The sequence below is a fragment of the Pongo abelii genome, chromosome 5 (genome assembly GCF_028885655.2).
Source record: "Pongo abelii isolate AG06213 chromosome 5, NHGRI_mPonAbe1-v2.0_pri, whole genome shotgun sequence".
Lineage (NCBI taxonomy): Eukaryota > Metazoa > Chordata > Mammalia > Primates > Hominidae > Pongo > Pongo abelii.
This window is the reverse complement of record NC_071990.2, coordinates 17,650,629-17,666,506: the sequence shown is the minus strand read 5'-3', so window position 1 is coordinate 17,666,506 and position 15,878 is coordinate 17,650,629. Positions and strand designations below refer to the sequence as shown.

Genomic DNA, 15,878 nt, shown 5'->3' with positions numbered 1-15,878 from the left:
CCTGGCTAATTTTTGTATTTTTAGTAGATACAGGGTTTTGCCATGTTGGCCAGGCTGGTCTCCAACTCCTGGCCTCAAGTGATCCACCAGCCTTGGCCTCCCAAAGTGCTGAGATTACAGGCGTGAGCCACCACGCCCAGCCTTAAGTCTGTCTTAAACTGTATTACAGCTTGTAAACACTTCAAGTCTTGAAGTATGGAAATGGGATAAGTAACTACTTATTAGGTGTGTTTTTACAAATATTAAATATTGGATATAGGTATATAGGCTTTCTTTCCATAGTAACTAATACTGTGTAATATTAGCAAAGAAAAAGGGAACAGTGAATTGGTGTTGTTCAGTAGTGTTCTAGAACTTGGCTTCATGTGTTTGATAGACAGCTTACTTGTAGATCTATTGAAAATTTGCACAGTACATGGAAGAATAATTACATGCTTCCCAGTTGTTACTTATACCTTTTCTTTTTTTTCTTTTTTCTTTTTTTTTTTTTTTGAGACGGAGTCTGGCTTTCGCTTTGTTGCCCAGGCTGGAGTGCAATGGCGTGATCTCAGCTCACTGCAACCTCCATCTGCCAGCTCCAAGCAATTCTGCCTCAGCCTCCTGAGTAGCTGGGATTACAGATGTGCACCACCACACCCGGCTGATTTTTTTTTGTATTTTTAGTAGAGATGGGGTTTCATCATATTGGTCAGGCTGGTCTTGAACTCCTGATCTCATGATCCACCCACCTCGGCCTCCCAAAGTGCTGGGATTACAGGCGTGAGCCACCGCGCCCGGCTACCTTTTCACATAGTAAGGAAATTACTATTCAAGTGCCTGTATCAGAAATGTCTTCCATTTTTTTTGTTGGCAGGATATTTTAAGGCCTCTGTCTTGAGTTTCCCTTCTAGGTAGATTTATATATTCTGCCTTGATTTTATTGTTTTCTGTACCTACTGAGTCATTTTTTTCCTTTCTTTGACTCTTTCTTTGAAACCCTACTAAATCTGCTTTGTGAAATAAATTGTTGCCTAAAATTGGTTACCTTACCCCAGTTTATTGCCAGCTTTTTCCTTGTTAGTAAAAAAGTTTTCAGTATGTTTCTGCTATATCTTGTAAATTGATACATGCCTCCACATTATTTCATTTGATTTTCATTATAATTACTATAAATAATAGGAGGCAGGGTTATTTTACCTAGAATAAATCAAAGTACAGGGAGGTCCTCAAATTTTACCCTAGGTCCTGGCAATCCCAAAGCACATACTTTTTTTTCTGAGACGGAGTCTCCGCTCTGTCGCCCAGGCGATCTCAGTTCACTGCAAGCTTTCTCAAGCAATTATTTTACTGCACATTTGGCTCACTGCAAGCTACGCCACCCGGGTTCACGCCATTCTCCTGCCTCAGCCTTCCGAGTAGCTGGGACTACACGCGCCTGCCACCACGCCTGGCTAATTTTTTATATTTTTAGTAGAGATGGGGTTTCACCGTATTAGCCAGGATGGTCTTCATCTCCTGACCTCGTGATTTGCCCACCTCGGCCTCCCAAAGTGCTGGGATTACAGGCGTGAGCCCAAAGCCCATACTTTTACTCTGTCTTAGCAAGTTATTTAACTTCATTGTCTCTCTTATCCATAAGGTGGGGATATTAGTTCATAAAGTTATGGTGAGGATTAAACTGAATAATAACGTATAAATTGCTTAGAATAGTGTCTAGCACATAGCCAAACTAGAATAAAAATAATACTGAAAGCTATTATACCACGTTACTTTCCCTTTCTCCTTTTAAAAGTTACCATAATAGCTGGGCACGGTGGCTCATGCTTGTAATCCCAGCACTTTGGGAGGCAGAGGTGGGCGGATCACCTGAGGTCTGGAGTTCGAGACCAGCCTGACCAACATGGAGAAACCCCGTCTCTACTAAAAATACAAAATTAGCTGGGTGTGGTGTAATTCCAGCTAATTGGGAGGCTGAGGCAGGAGACTCTATTGAACCCAGGAGGCGGAGGTTGTGGTGAGCCGAGATCGCGCCGTTGCACTCCAGCCTGGGCAACAAGAGCGAAACTCCGTCTCAAAAAAAAAAAAAGTTACCGTAATAAAATTAATCACTGAGATTTTCAGCCAACATTTGCTGTAGTGAAATTTCAACATCAGAAAAGGTTTTAGATTGTTTCTTGAGTTTATTTTTGTTGGATTGTTTTTTTGTTTTTGTTTTGTTTTGTTTTTTGAGATGGAGTTTTGCTCTTGTTGCCTGGTCTAGAGTGCCATGGCGCAGTCTGGGCTCCCTGTAACCTCTGTCTCCTGGGTTTAAGCAATTCTCCTGCCTCAGCCTCCTGAGTACCTGGGATTATAGGCATGCGCCACCATGCCCTGCTAATTTTTTGTATTTTTAGTAGAGATGGGGTTTCTCCATGTTGGTCAGGCTGGTCTTGAACTCCCGACCTCAGGTGATCTGCCCACCTCAGCCCCCCAAAGTGCTAGGATTACAGGCATGAGCCACCTCGCTCGGCCAGATTGTTTTAGTTCCTGTATTTTTTTTTTTTTAAACTCTCGTATTTCTAGTTGTCTGAATTTTTATTTATCTTAAAGAATGTGCAGTAAAATAATTGCTTGAGAAAGCTATTGAAAGTATTGTTTGTTTGTTTTAACATACTGGGAAAAAATGGGTGCCTTTTCTCTGAGATTAAAACATGTATTACATATTAGTAAAACTAAAATCGATATTGAGTATTTGATGGCCTTTTGGGGTTTTCTTAAGGATTAGAATAATGCAGCCGTTTGGGACAATTATTGCCTTATGTATGCATATAGAAGAAAGAAAGAGTTTCACATCTATAGAATTTGTAAAAACCATTATGTTAGCAGTAACTGTAGTAACTGAATTTTAGCAAACTTGTTGGACACCTTTGTGTTTTGCTTGGCCTGGCTTTCAGTAAGTAGGTACTTATTTTAAAAAGATAAATTTCTAAAACTGTCATAATATGTTTTTTCTCCCAACAGGGCATTCTTAGCAGGGTTACAGAATCTGTTAAGAATATTGTGCCAGGGTGGCTACAAAGATACTTCAACAAGAATGAAGATGTATGCAGCTGTTCAACAGACACAAGCGAGGTTCCACGCTGGCCAGAAAATAAAGAGGACCATCTGATATATGCCGACGAGGAGAGCTCTAATATTACTGATGGGAGAATCACACCTGAGCCAGCAGTCAGTAATGCAGAAGGTAAATAAAATGTGACTATTTTGTCATGAATGATAGGTTTTCATGCCCTAATTTTGAAGATATTACCTAGTTATGGTGAATCTAGTCAGGCGGTACATAAACCATGTGGGAGGAGGGTGATAATGGGGTTCAAACTGGATGTCTTTTGTATTTATCAGTGTTTTATTTATTAAGGAAGGTTGATAAACTATGTCAGTTAAGAGTGCAAGCTCTGATGTTGGATTTTGGGTTTTAATTTTCTTTTCTTTTTCTTTTTTTCTTTCTTTTTTTTTTATTTTTTGAGACAGAATCTTGCTCTGTGGCCCAGGCTGGAGTGCAGGGTGCGATCTCTGCTCACTGCAAGCTCTGCCTCCCGAATTCATGCCATTCTCCTGCCTCAGCCTCCCAAGTAGCTGGGACTACAGGCGCCTGTCACCACACCTGGCTAATTTTTTTTTTTGTATTTTTTATAGACATGGGGTTTCACCGTGTTAGCCAGGATGGTCTCAATCTCCTGACCTCATGATCCTCCCGCCTCAGCCTTCCAAAGTGCTGAGATTATAGGCGTGAGCCACCGTGCCCAGCCAATCCTATCCTTTAAAGCACATGTTTTAAATTTCGATGAAGCCCAACTTATCTCTCAGCGTATGTTTCTTTCAGTATATATATTTTTTCTTTCACTACATGTTTTGAAGTACATAATTACAAAACTTTTTGTAGCCCTATGTTAAAGTCTCAAATAAGTAATTGATTTGGATGTATGCCCTGTTAATTTTGGTGTACTTAGTAACATCTCCCTGCCTGATTTGTCCGTAGTAAAAAATAGCGATAATGAAATGGCCCTGAAAGAATGGTTTTTATTTTAGAGAAATGGCAAATCTAATTTTTCTTAGTAATATTCAACTAGATGTATTCTTTGAATGTTCACTTACTTTTATTAGAATAACTTAAGTTTTAATGTCTGTACTTTTCAAGATTGCTTTTAAATATATTACCAGCAGCCATCTTGAAACTTTATCTGGTAGATCTCTAAGCTGACTGCCTCTGTGTTGTTTTCTTTTCTGGCCAGTGAAAGGGACTCTGGCTTTTCTTTTTCTGTTTTCCCCCCTCTGTTTCCTGGTTATGAGATTTGTTTCCTTTTGGTTAGAGAGTTCTAGTATATCTACAGTGACTATCTTTTCTAAGATAGCTATAGAAATGATCTTTTCTATCCTAATGAGCATATTTGTAAGGATTAACTAACTTCAAGAATTTAGGTGTGAAAGACATGGAGAGTTTCTTATTCTCTGTACACTTTATGTGTATTTGTATTTTCATGAAAATAGCAGGATGAATTTATGCCAAGGTCAACTCAAACTGATTTTATTCATTATTAAATGTATAAGGAAGATTTTCTGTTACATGTATATTATACACACGTTTGTGTATAACTTCTAAACTTTATTATGGAAAAATTTTAAACCTAGAGAAATAAAGAGAATAGTACAATGACACTCCCCGCCCCTGGCTCCCCATCACCGAGCTTCAACAATAATCAAGTCATGGCTGATCTTGTTTACTCTATTCGCACACCTATTTCCCTACCTTCCTATCCCCAACTCACCTGATGTATTTAGAAGCAAATTGTGGGCAGCATTTTGATATCTACTTCAAAAGCTTTAAAAATTTTTTTTTTATTTTCTTTTTTTGAGCCAAGGTCTCACTCTGTCTCACAGGCTGGAGGCACAATCTCAGCTCACTGCAACCTCCACCTCCCAGGCTCAAGTGATCTTCCCACCTCAGCCCCCCAAGTAACTGGGACTACAGGTGTGGACCACCAGGCCTGGCTAATTTTTTTTTTTTTTTTTTTTAAGTAGAGATGGGGTTTCGCCATTTTGCCCAGACTGGACTCCTGAGCTGAAGCGATGTGCATGCCTTGGCCTCCCAAAGTGCTTAGGATTACAGGTGCAAGCCACCGTACCTGGCCTGCTTCAAAAACTTGATAGCATTTTTCCACCTCATGCTTGTCTTAGATCTGAATCCTGCTATCTTAAACCTTGTAAGTCCCGGTCAGTTCTTGTTTTTTTTTGTTGTTTGTTTTTGTTTTGTTTTTTTGAGATGGAGTTTCGCTCTGTTGTCTAGGCTGGAGTGCAGTGGTGCGATCTCAGGTCACTGCAACCCCCGCTTCCTGGATTCAAGCATTTCTTCTGCCTCAGCCTCCTGAGTAGCCGGGATTACAGGCACCCGCCACCATGCCCGGCTAATTTTTTGTATTTTTTAGTAGAGACGGGGTGTCACCATGTTGGCCAGACAGTTCTTATAGTCTGCCTTGACCTTTGTCTACTTATTAATACCTGCAGTCACATGAGAGTGTGACTTAAACTCCCCAATAAGATGAATATAGATCTTACTAGATATAACAGAGAAATTACAGTTATATTTACTCTGTGAAGCATTACACTTAAATTTGACAGTGCATTCTCAAAACAGTTATGTGTTCCTTAACTATGGGGATACGTTCTGAGAAGTACATTGTTAGGCAGTTTTGTCACTGCAAATATCATAGTGTATACTCACACTTAGACAGCCTACTCTTACCTAGGCTGTAGCCTGTTCCTAGGTTACAAACCTGCACAGCCTGTTACTGTGCTGAATACTGTAGGCAATTATAATAGTGAATATTTGTGTATCTAAACATATCTAAGCATAGAAAAGGTACATATGATATAAGGGATAAAAAATGGTATGCTTGTTTAGGATACTTAATCCTAAATGAAGCTTACAGGACTGGAAGCTGCTCTGGGTGAATCAGTGAGTGATTGGTGAGTGAATCTGAAGGCCTAGAACATTATTGTACAGTACTGTAAACTTTATAAACACTGTACACTTAGGCTATAATTTACTAAAAGATTTTTCTTAAACAATAAACCTTCGCTTACTATATCTTTATAAATAAGATATACATTTTTGAAATGTAAAAAACTTTTTTACTCTTGTTAAAACAGTTAGCTTAAAACATAAACATTATATAGCTGCACAAAAATATTTTTAATGTCCTTATTCTCTAAGGTTTTTTCTATAGTACTGTTTTTTTTTCTTAACTTTTAAAACTTTGTTAATCCCAGAACTTTGGGAGGCCGAGGTGGGTGGATCACGAGGTCAGGAGATTGAGATCATCCTGGCTAACACGGTGAAACCCCGTCTCTACTAAAAATACAAAAAATTAGCCAGGCATGGTGGCGGTCACCTGTAGTCCCAGCTACTCCGGAGGCTGAGGCAGGAGAAAGGCATGAACCCGGGAGGCGGAGCTTGCAGTGAGCCGAGATCGCGCCACTGCACTCCAGCCTGGGCCACAGAGCGAGACTCTGTCTCAAAAAAAAAAAGAAACAAAAAAAAAGTTTGTTAACAATTAAGACATGCACACATTAATTAACCTAGCCCTACATAAAGTCAGTATCATCAATATCATGGCTTTCTACCCCCACATCTTGTCCCACTGGATACTCTTCAGGAGCAGTAACATCCATGGAGCTGTCATCTTCTATGATAACAATGCCTTCTTCTGGAATACTTCCAGAAGGACTTACCTAAGGCTGTTTACAGTTGACTTTTTCTTTTCTTTCTTTTTTTTTCAAAGACAAGATCTCATTCAGTTACCCAGGCTGGAGTGCAGTGGCACCATCATGGCTCACTGCAACCTCAACCTTCTAGGCTCAAGCGATCCTCCCACCTCAGCCTCCTAAGTAGTTAGGACTATAGGCGTGTGCTACCACGCCCAGCTAATTTTTTAATTTTTTTGTCGAGACGAGGTCTAACTGTTGCTTAGGCTGGGCTTCAACTGGCCTCAAGTGAGCCTCCTGCCTTGGCCTCCCAAAGTGCTGGGATTACAGGTATGAGCCACCACCTGTGTCAATTTTTTTTTTTTTTAATGTAAGTGGAAGGAGTATACTCTAGTGATAAAAGGTATAGTAAATACATAAAACAGTTACATAGTCATTTATTATCATTACCAAGTATAGTATTCTATAGAGTACATAAATGTATTTGCTCTAGTTTTATATGACTGGTAACACTGAGTTTATTTACATCAGCATGACTGCAGACTCCTGAGTAATGCATTGCACTAAAGCCTTCGGATGGCTATGATGTCACTAGGGGATACAGATTTTTCAGCTTCTTCATAATCTTATGGGACAACTGTTATATATGTGTTCTGTAGTTGACTGGTTGTTTTTTTTTTTTAGACAGAGTCTTGCTCTGTTGTCCAGGCTGGAGTGCAGTGGCTCGATCTCGGCTCACTGCAAGCTCCGCCTCCCAGGTGCACACCATTCTCCTGCCTCAGCCTCCTAAGTAGCTGGGACTGCAGGCGCCCGCCACCAGGCCTGGCTAATTTTTTTGTATTTTTAGTAAAGACGGGGTTTCTCCATGTTAGCCAGGATGGTCTTGATCTCCTGACCTCATGATCCACCTGCCTCAGCCTCCCAAAGTGCTGGGATTACAGGCGTGAGCCACCGCGCCCAACTAGTTGACTGTTCTTATGTGGCACATGACTATATATCTGCTGTTGAAGTAGTGTCAGATTCTGGAAAGCTAACATATGGCAGTCCTAAATAAATTTAGTTGTTTACTAAATATTAATTTTATAAATACATATTTTATTGCACTTTGCACATACTGCATTTTTTACAAATTGAGTTTGTGGTAATCCCATGTCAAGAAAGTTGATCAGTGCCATTTTTCCACCAGCACACGCCAACATGTCTGTCACATTTTGGTAATTCTTGCAGTATTTCAAACTTTTAAATTATGTATCTATCATCGTGATCAGTGCTCTTTGGTATTACTATTGTAATTGTTTTGGGGTGCCACGAGCCACACCCATATAAGATGATGAACTTAATCAGTAAATGTTGTGTGTGTTCCAGCTGCTCCACCAACTGGCTATTCCCATTTTTTCTCCCTCTTTCTGGGCCTCCCTATTCTCTGACAGTATTGAAATTAGGCTAATTAGTAACCTTACAGTGGCCTCTAAGTGTTCAAGTGGAAATCAGAGTTCCCCGTCTTTTATCCAAAAGCTGTAAGTATGTAAGTTTAGTGAGGAAGGCATGTGGACAGCTGAGACAGGCCTGAAGCTAGGCCTCTTGCACCAGTTAGCCAACTTGTGAATGCAAAGGAAAAGTTATTGATGGAAATTGAAAGTGCTGCTCTAGTAAACACACAAAGGATAATAGGAAAGCAAAGCAGCCAATTGCTGACGTGTAGAAAGTTTGAGTGGTTTGAATAGAAGATCAAACTAGCTACAAAATTCCCTTAAGCCAAAGCATAATCCAGAGCAAGCCCTAACTCCCTTCAGTTCTGTGAAGGCTGAGGGAGATGTTAAAGCTGCAGGAGAAAAGCTGGAAGCCAGCAGAGATTTATTCATGAGGTTTAGGGAAAGAATCTCTCTGTAACATAAAAGGGCAAGGTGAAGCAACAAGTGCTGATGTAGGAGCTGCAATAAGTTATCCAGAAGATTTAGCTAAGAGCACTGACGAAGGTGGTGTATTAGTCCATTTTGCATTCTATAAAGGAATACTTGAGACTGGGTAATTTATAAAGAAAAGAGGCTTATTTGGCTCACGGTTCTGCAAGCTGTGTGGGCATGGCACCAGCATCTGCTTGGCTTTTAGTGTGGTCTCAAGGTTTTACACATGGCAGAAGGCAGAGTGGGAGTAGGCATATCAGTCACATGGAGAGAGAAGGGAGCAAGAGTAGGGAGGTCCCAGACTATTTTAACAACCAAATATGTGAACCCATTACCTTGGGTAGGGTACCAAGCCATTCATGAGGAATCTGCCCCCATGACCCAAAGACTTCCCATTCGACCCCACTTCCAACATTGGGGATCACATTTCAGCATAGGATTTGGAGGGACAAACATCTAAACTATCAGATGACTGCACTAAACAACATATTTTCAGGTGAAATATGGCCTCCTGTTGGAAGAAGATACCATCTAGGATTTTGATAGCCAGAGAAGAGACATCAGTGCCTGGCTTCAAAGGATAGGCTAACTCTCTTATTAGGGGTTAATGCAACTGGTGACTGTAAGTTGAAGCCAATGCTTATTTACCATTTCAAAGATCCTAGGGCTCCTAAGAATTATGCTAAATCTACTCTGCCTGTGCTGTGTAATTGGAACAACAAAACCTGGATGACAACACATCTATTTACAGCATGGTTTACTGAACGTTTTAAGCCCGTCTTTGAGACCTCTTGCTTGGGGACAAAAAGATTCTTTTCAAAACAACACTGCTCATTGACAATGCATCTGGTCACCCAAGAGCTCTAATGAGATGTGCATGGAGATTAATGTTGTTCTGATGCTTGATAGTACAATGTCCATTCTGCAGCCCATGAATCAAGGAGGCATTTTGACTTTCTAGTCTCATTATTTAAGAAATACCTTTCATATGGCTGTAGCTATCATAGTTACTCCTCAGATAGATCTGGGTAAATTGTAAACCTTTTGGAAAAGATTCACCATTCTAGATGACATTAAGAACAGTCGTTGAGTTTCAAGTCAATGCTAATTGAGGGGAGAAAAACCATTTGTGATTTACAAGAGGAGGTCCAAATATTAACATGAATAGGAGTTTAGAGAAAGTTGATTCCAACCCCCATGGATAACTTTGAGGGGTTCAGGACTTCAGTGGAGGAAGGAACTACAAATGTGGTGGAAATAGAAAGAGAACTAGAATTAGAAGTGGAGTATGAAGATGTGACTGAATTACTGCAATATCTTATGCTCAAACTTGAATGGATGAGGAGTTGCTTCTTGTGGATGCGCAAAGAAAGTGGTTTCTTTTTTTTTCTTTCTTTTTTTTTTTTTTTTTTTTGAGACAGTCTTGCTCTGTCACCCTCTCTGGAGTGCAGTGGCACAATCTCAGCCCACTACAACTTCAGCTTCCGACGATAAAGCAATTCTCCTGCCTCGGTCTCCCGAGTAGCTGGGACTACAGGCATGTGCCACCACGCCCAGCTAATTTTTTGTATTTTTAGTAGAGATGGGGTTTCACCGTGTTGGCAAGGATGGTCTCGAGCTCCTGACCTCGTGATCTGCCCCCCTCGGCCTCCCGAAGTGCTGGGATTACAAGTGTGAGCCACCGCACCTGGCAAAAGTGGTTTCTTGAGATGGAATCTACTCTTGGTGAAGATACTGTGCACATTTTTAAGATTACAGAATAATTTAGAATATTACATAAACTTAGTTGATAAAACAGCAGCAAAATTTGAGAGGATTGGCTCCCATTTTGAAAATTCTGCAGTTAGAATGCTATCAAAAACATTGCATGCCACAGAGAAATCTTTCGTTAAAGGAATAGTCAATCGATGAGGCAAACTTCATTGTTGTCTTATTTTAAGAAATTGCTACAACCACCCCAGCCTTCAGTACTCATCACCCTGATCAGTCAGTAGCCATCAACATTGAGGCAAAGACCTGTTAACACCACCTAAAAGATTATGACTTTCTAAAGGCTCAGCAGATTGTTATTTGTTAGCAATTTTTTTAAGTAGGTATGTTGTTTTTATTGTCATAATGCTATTGCACACTTAATAGGCTATAGTGTAGTATAAACATAACTTTTGTATGCACTGGGAAACCAAAAACGTGTGTGATTCACTTTACATTCTCCTCCTCACCCTCCCAGGTAGCTGGGACTACAAGAGGGTGCTGCCATGCCTAGCTATATTTCAAAAATTTTTAGTAGAAGTGAGGCCTCACTATGTTGCCCAGGCTGGTCTTGAACTCCTGGCCTTAAGTGATCCTCCTGCCTCAGCCTCCTAAAAGTGCTGGGATTATAGGGATGAGCCACCGCACCTGACCTGTGTTGGATTTCTTTTTCCTCTTTGGTTTCTGTATATACTAGATTTAGTTGATGTCTGCCAAGAGTTAGAAAATTATCCTATCACTTTTCTCCTATAGGAGAAACTGATGCAGGGATGAGAGAATGGGATAAGTAAAAAGCATTTTCATAGTATAATATACTACAGTAATATTGGAATACTTGATACCCCGGGAAACATTTCAACCTATGTGTATGTAAATCCTGATTGCAGATAAATTGAAATATTTATTATGTGTAGATGCTAATTGGTTTAAATACCTATACCAGCGGATTTCTAAACCCCAGACAGTATCTCTGGTTTTTTATTTTTGTTTTGTTTTCAGACAGATTCTTGCTCTGTCGCCCAGGCTGGAGTACAGTGGCATGATCTCAGCTCATTGCAACCTCCACCTCCTGGGTTCACGCCACTCTCCTGTCTCAGCCTCCCGAGTAGCTGGGACTACAGGCACCCGCCACCACGCCCGGCTAATTTTTTGTATTTTTAGTAGACACGGGGTTTCACCATGTTAGCCAGGATGGTCTCGATCTCCTGACCTTGTGATCCGCCCACCTTGGCCTCCCAAAGTGCTAGGATTACAGGCATGAGCCACCTTCTGGTAACCGTCATTCTATTCTCTGTCTCCATGAGTTGCCCACTGGTATTCGTCATTCTATTCTGTCTCCATGAGTTCTTTTGAGTCCGTTTTTTGTTAAAAAGCTGCCACATTTGAGAACATGTGATAGTTGTCTTTTTGTGCCTGACGTATTTCACTTAATGTGATGTTCTGCAGTTCCGTCTATATTGTTGCAAATGACAAGATTTAATTCTGTTTTTTTAATGGCTGAATAATACTCCATTGTGTTTATGTAGTACAGTTTCTTTGTCCATACATTTGTGGATGGATATTTAGGTCAATTCCGTATCTTGGCTATTGTGAATAGTGCTGCAAGTGCAGATTATCTCTTTGATATATACTAGTTTCCTTTATCTTGGATATATACCCAGCAGTGGGATTGTTGGATCATATTGTGGTTCTACTTTTAGTTTTTGTGAGAAACCTCAATGATGTTCTCCATGATGGCTGTACTAATTGATATTCCCACCAACAACAGTGTGCAAGGATTCTTCTTTCTCTACATCCTCACCAGCATCCGTTATTGCCTTTTTGATAAAAGCCATTTTCACTGGGGGTTGGAGTACTTTTTATGTTCTGGATATTAATCCCTTATCACATGTATAATTTGTGGATATTTTCTCCCATCCTGTAGGTTGACCTTTTACTCTGTTGATTACATCCTTTGATGCATAAAAGTTTTTACATTTGATATAGTCCTATTTGTCTATTTTTGCTTCGGTGGCCTGTACTTTTAGTGTCGTATCTAATAAATCATCGTCAAATCTCATGTCCTGAAATTGTTTTCTTCTAAAAGTTTTATAGTTTTGGGTGTTATACTTTGGTCTTTAATCCATTTAGAGTTAATTTTTGTATATGGTTCAAGATAAGGGTTCATTCTTTTTCATGTGGATATCCAGTTTTCCAAAACCATTTAATGAAGAGACTGTCCTTTTCCCATTGAGTGGTCTTGAAATCCTTGTTGAAGATCGTTTGATCATATATGGTAGTTTATTTCTGGGCCCTGTGTTCACATCCATGGTCTATATTGTCTGTCTTTATTACAGTATTACAGACCACAGGCTCTTTGGTTTCCCATGTAATGGAAATTAACACGGAGCCAAGCAGATTTCCCAGACAGGACTTTTATTTCAGGGCTTGTGCTTGAGCACAAGGGAAACAGTGGAGGTGAGGCTCAAGGATCCTCTTCCTGGCTTCCCGGAAAAAGCCAGTAGGAATTTTTTTTATTAGGCAAAGCGCAGGAATTGACATGGGGTAAGGTATGCAGGCTGAGCTGGGCGAAGCACCTGCAGGGTAGGGTACTAGGGTACGCAAGGCAGCATATCTGGTTGTGGTGATTATCTTGAGTAGTGGTCTGGCAGGTGGCAACAATGCTGTAAATAAGTTATTTCGCATTCCTTCCTGAGGTGGACTCTCTGCAACCTTGGTTTGATTTTGGATCTCCTAAGAGTAATTCCTGGAATTCTTTAAAAGTTATGGTTACCTATTGTGAGAGCACTGAAGAATGGCTGTTTTCTTTGTGTGACTAAAGCCTCAGGGTTAGCATGTGTAACATCAGCAAGGTAGTCTTGTGGATTTTGTGTGAAGAGAAGAAAAAAATATATATGTGAAGGAGAAACTGTATCCCACCTCATGTTCTCTCTCACCAGTGCCACATTGTTTTCATTACTGTACTTCTGTAATAAGTTTTAAAATCAGAAAACTTGAGACCTCCAACTTTTTTGCTGTTTTTAAAGATTATGTTGGCATTTTGAGGTTCCTTGAGATTCCATATGAATTTTAGGATGGGTTTTCTATTTCTGCAAAAAATGTCTTTGGGATTTAGATAGAGATTATATTGAATCTGTAGATTGCTTAGAATAGTATTGACATCCCAACAATATTTAGTCTTGTAGTCCATGTATGTGGGATATTATTCCATTTCTGTTTTCTTTCTTTCGGTACTATTTTGTAGTTTCCATGTGCACATCTTTTACCTTGGTACATTTCTAAATATTTTATTCTTTTTGATGCTATTATAAATGAAATTGTTTTCTTACTTTTCAGATTGTTCATTATTAGTGCCTAGAAACACATTTTTTTGTGTTGATTTTTGTATCCTGGTACTTGGCTAAATTTGCTCTAACAGCTTTTGGCTGAATCTTCACTGTTATTTACATGTAAGATTATATCATCTGCAAACATGATTTTTTACTTTATTGTGTTGTAGTTTCGTTCTAGTCTTAGTTTGTTGAGTGTTTTTATCTGCAACTGGCTTTTTTTGATATAGTACTTTGGAACTAAATAATCCAGAATTGTTTTGTATTGCTTAAGCTGTAAAATATTTGTTAAGATTTTTTTTTTTTTTTTTTTTTTTAATGAGATAGTCTTGCTTTGTTGGTCAGGCTGGAGTGCAGTGGTGCCATCATAGCTCATTGCAGCCTTGAACTCCTGGGCTCAAGTGATCCTCCCACCTCAGCCTCCTAAGTCGCTGGGACTACAGCTATGTGCAACCACGCCCATCTGACTTTTTAAATTTTTAGTTGGGATGAAGTCTCAGTGTGTTGCCCAGGCTGGTCTCGAACTCCTGGGCTCAAGTGATCCTCCTGCCTTGGCCTCCTAAAGTGTTGGGACTACAGGCGTGAGAGCCACTGTGTCCAGCCAAGACAATTTTTTAGGAAGATAGCACACAGAACACTACAGAATGGCAAATAACAGTCTAGCAGCACATCACAAAATACTTACTGAGGAGAGCATTAATCAAGAAATGCAAGTGATCGTTCAGCGTTTAATATAGTTTACCATGTTACTAGGTAAAATGATCTTATTTTTGCTTTTTAGTAAATAGACATTTGCTAAAATTTAAAATTCACTCTTTATTTCTATTTGGAGTTTAGAAACTGTTACTTCCTTAACATGTCAGTTTTTCAAACCAAAGGCCAGAATCTTTTTTTTTTTTTTTTTTTTTTTTTTTTTTTTTGAGACAGAGGGCTCTGTCAACCAGGCTGGAATTCAGTGGCAAGATCTTAGCTCACTGCAACCCCTGCCTCCCAGGTTCAAGCAGTTCTCGTGCTTCAGCCTCCCAGGTAGCTGGAATTACAGGTGTGTGGCACCATGCCCGGGTAATTTTTGTATTTTTAGTAGGGATGGGATTTTGCCGTGTTGGCTAGTCTGGTCTTGAACTCCTGACCTCCAGTCATCTGCCCGCCTTGGCCTCCCAAAGTGCTGGGATTACAGGTGTGAACCACTGTGCCCAGCCCAGAATCATATTTAATGGTGAAACATTAGAAGCAGTCTTATTAAAGTTGAGAATAAGGTAGAAGTCCATCACCACCACTTCTAGATATTAAGAATGTAATTAGTTATGGGGATGTGGTAATATGTTAGAATAAGAAAACTCTAGCAATTGACACAAAGTTAATATTGAAAAATACCTAACGACTCTCTTATTTAAGCAGTAGCCAGTTAGAAAACACGAAAGAAGAAAGGATCCCATTTGCAATATCAAACAATTGGGAGGTGGAGGCTGCAGTGAGCGGAGATTGTGCCACTGCACTCTAGCCTGGGCGACAGAGTGAGACTGTCTCGAAAAAAAGGAAAAAAAAATTATGTACTTTAACAACAAGTGTGTGACACTCTAAAAGAAGAAATTCTCTTAAGTTCCACTGAGGGACATAAAGGAGATCTGAACCAAAGGAAAGGTGGGTAGGAAAGCAGTGTTGGGAATGCTATCAGTTGTTTTTAAAAATCTTAAATTCAGTGTGATCCTAGTCAAAATAATTTTAAGGATTCTTTTAGGAACTTTGAACATATTCCAGATAGCTGCTTTAAAGTCTTGTAATGCTAAATGTTTTAAGGTCTTTGTCTGCTACCTTTGGTTAAAGTTTCTAACACCCACTCTCCCCCACCCCCTACCCCCGTGCATTGATCACAGTTTTCTTTTTTCTATACATTGAGTTTTGACTGTATTGGCATTTTGAATGATAATGCGTAGAGACTCTTGGTTCTGTCATCTTCCTCTGAAGAGTGTTGGTTCTTGTTTTTAGCAGGCAGTTCAGTTAATGATAATTTTGAACTTTTGTAGATGTAGTTTTGTGCTGTGTTAATGTATATTTGTGGGAAGTCCAGGGTGTTTCCTAAGCCTCCCAATGTGGTGGGCCTTAGCCTCCAAGATCTGTCTCCCCTGTGGCTTTTTAGGAGAGATCTATAGTAGTTCTTATTTTAGTTATATACTTA

The 15,878-nt window shown here is 39.8% G+C and overlaps 1 protein-coding gene across 4 annotated transcripts in view; it reads left to right on the top strand.

The window, feature by feature from the left end:
• NUP153 (nucleoporin 153) overlaps nucleotides 1-15,878 on the top strand; it is a 95,291-nt gene that overhangs the window by 16,442 nt on the left and 62,971 nt on the right. For all 4 annotated transcript variants that reach the window (XM_054557248.2, XM_024248494.3, XM_024248493.3 and 1 more), the window contains exon 2: nucleotides 2,980-3,202. In XM_054557248.2, the coding sequence (XP_054413223.2) occupies nucleotides 2,980-3,202 (223 nt within the window). The remainder of the gene's footprint in view (nucleotides 1-2,979; nucleotides 3,203-15,878) is intronic.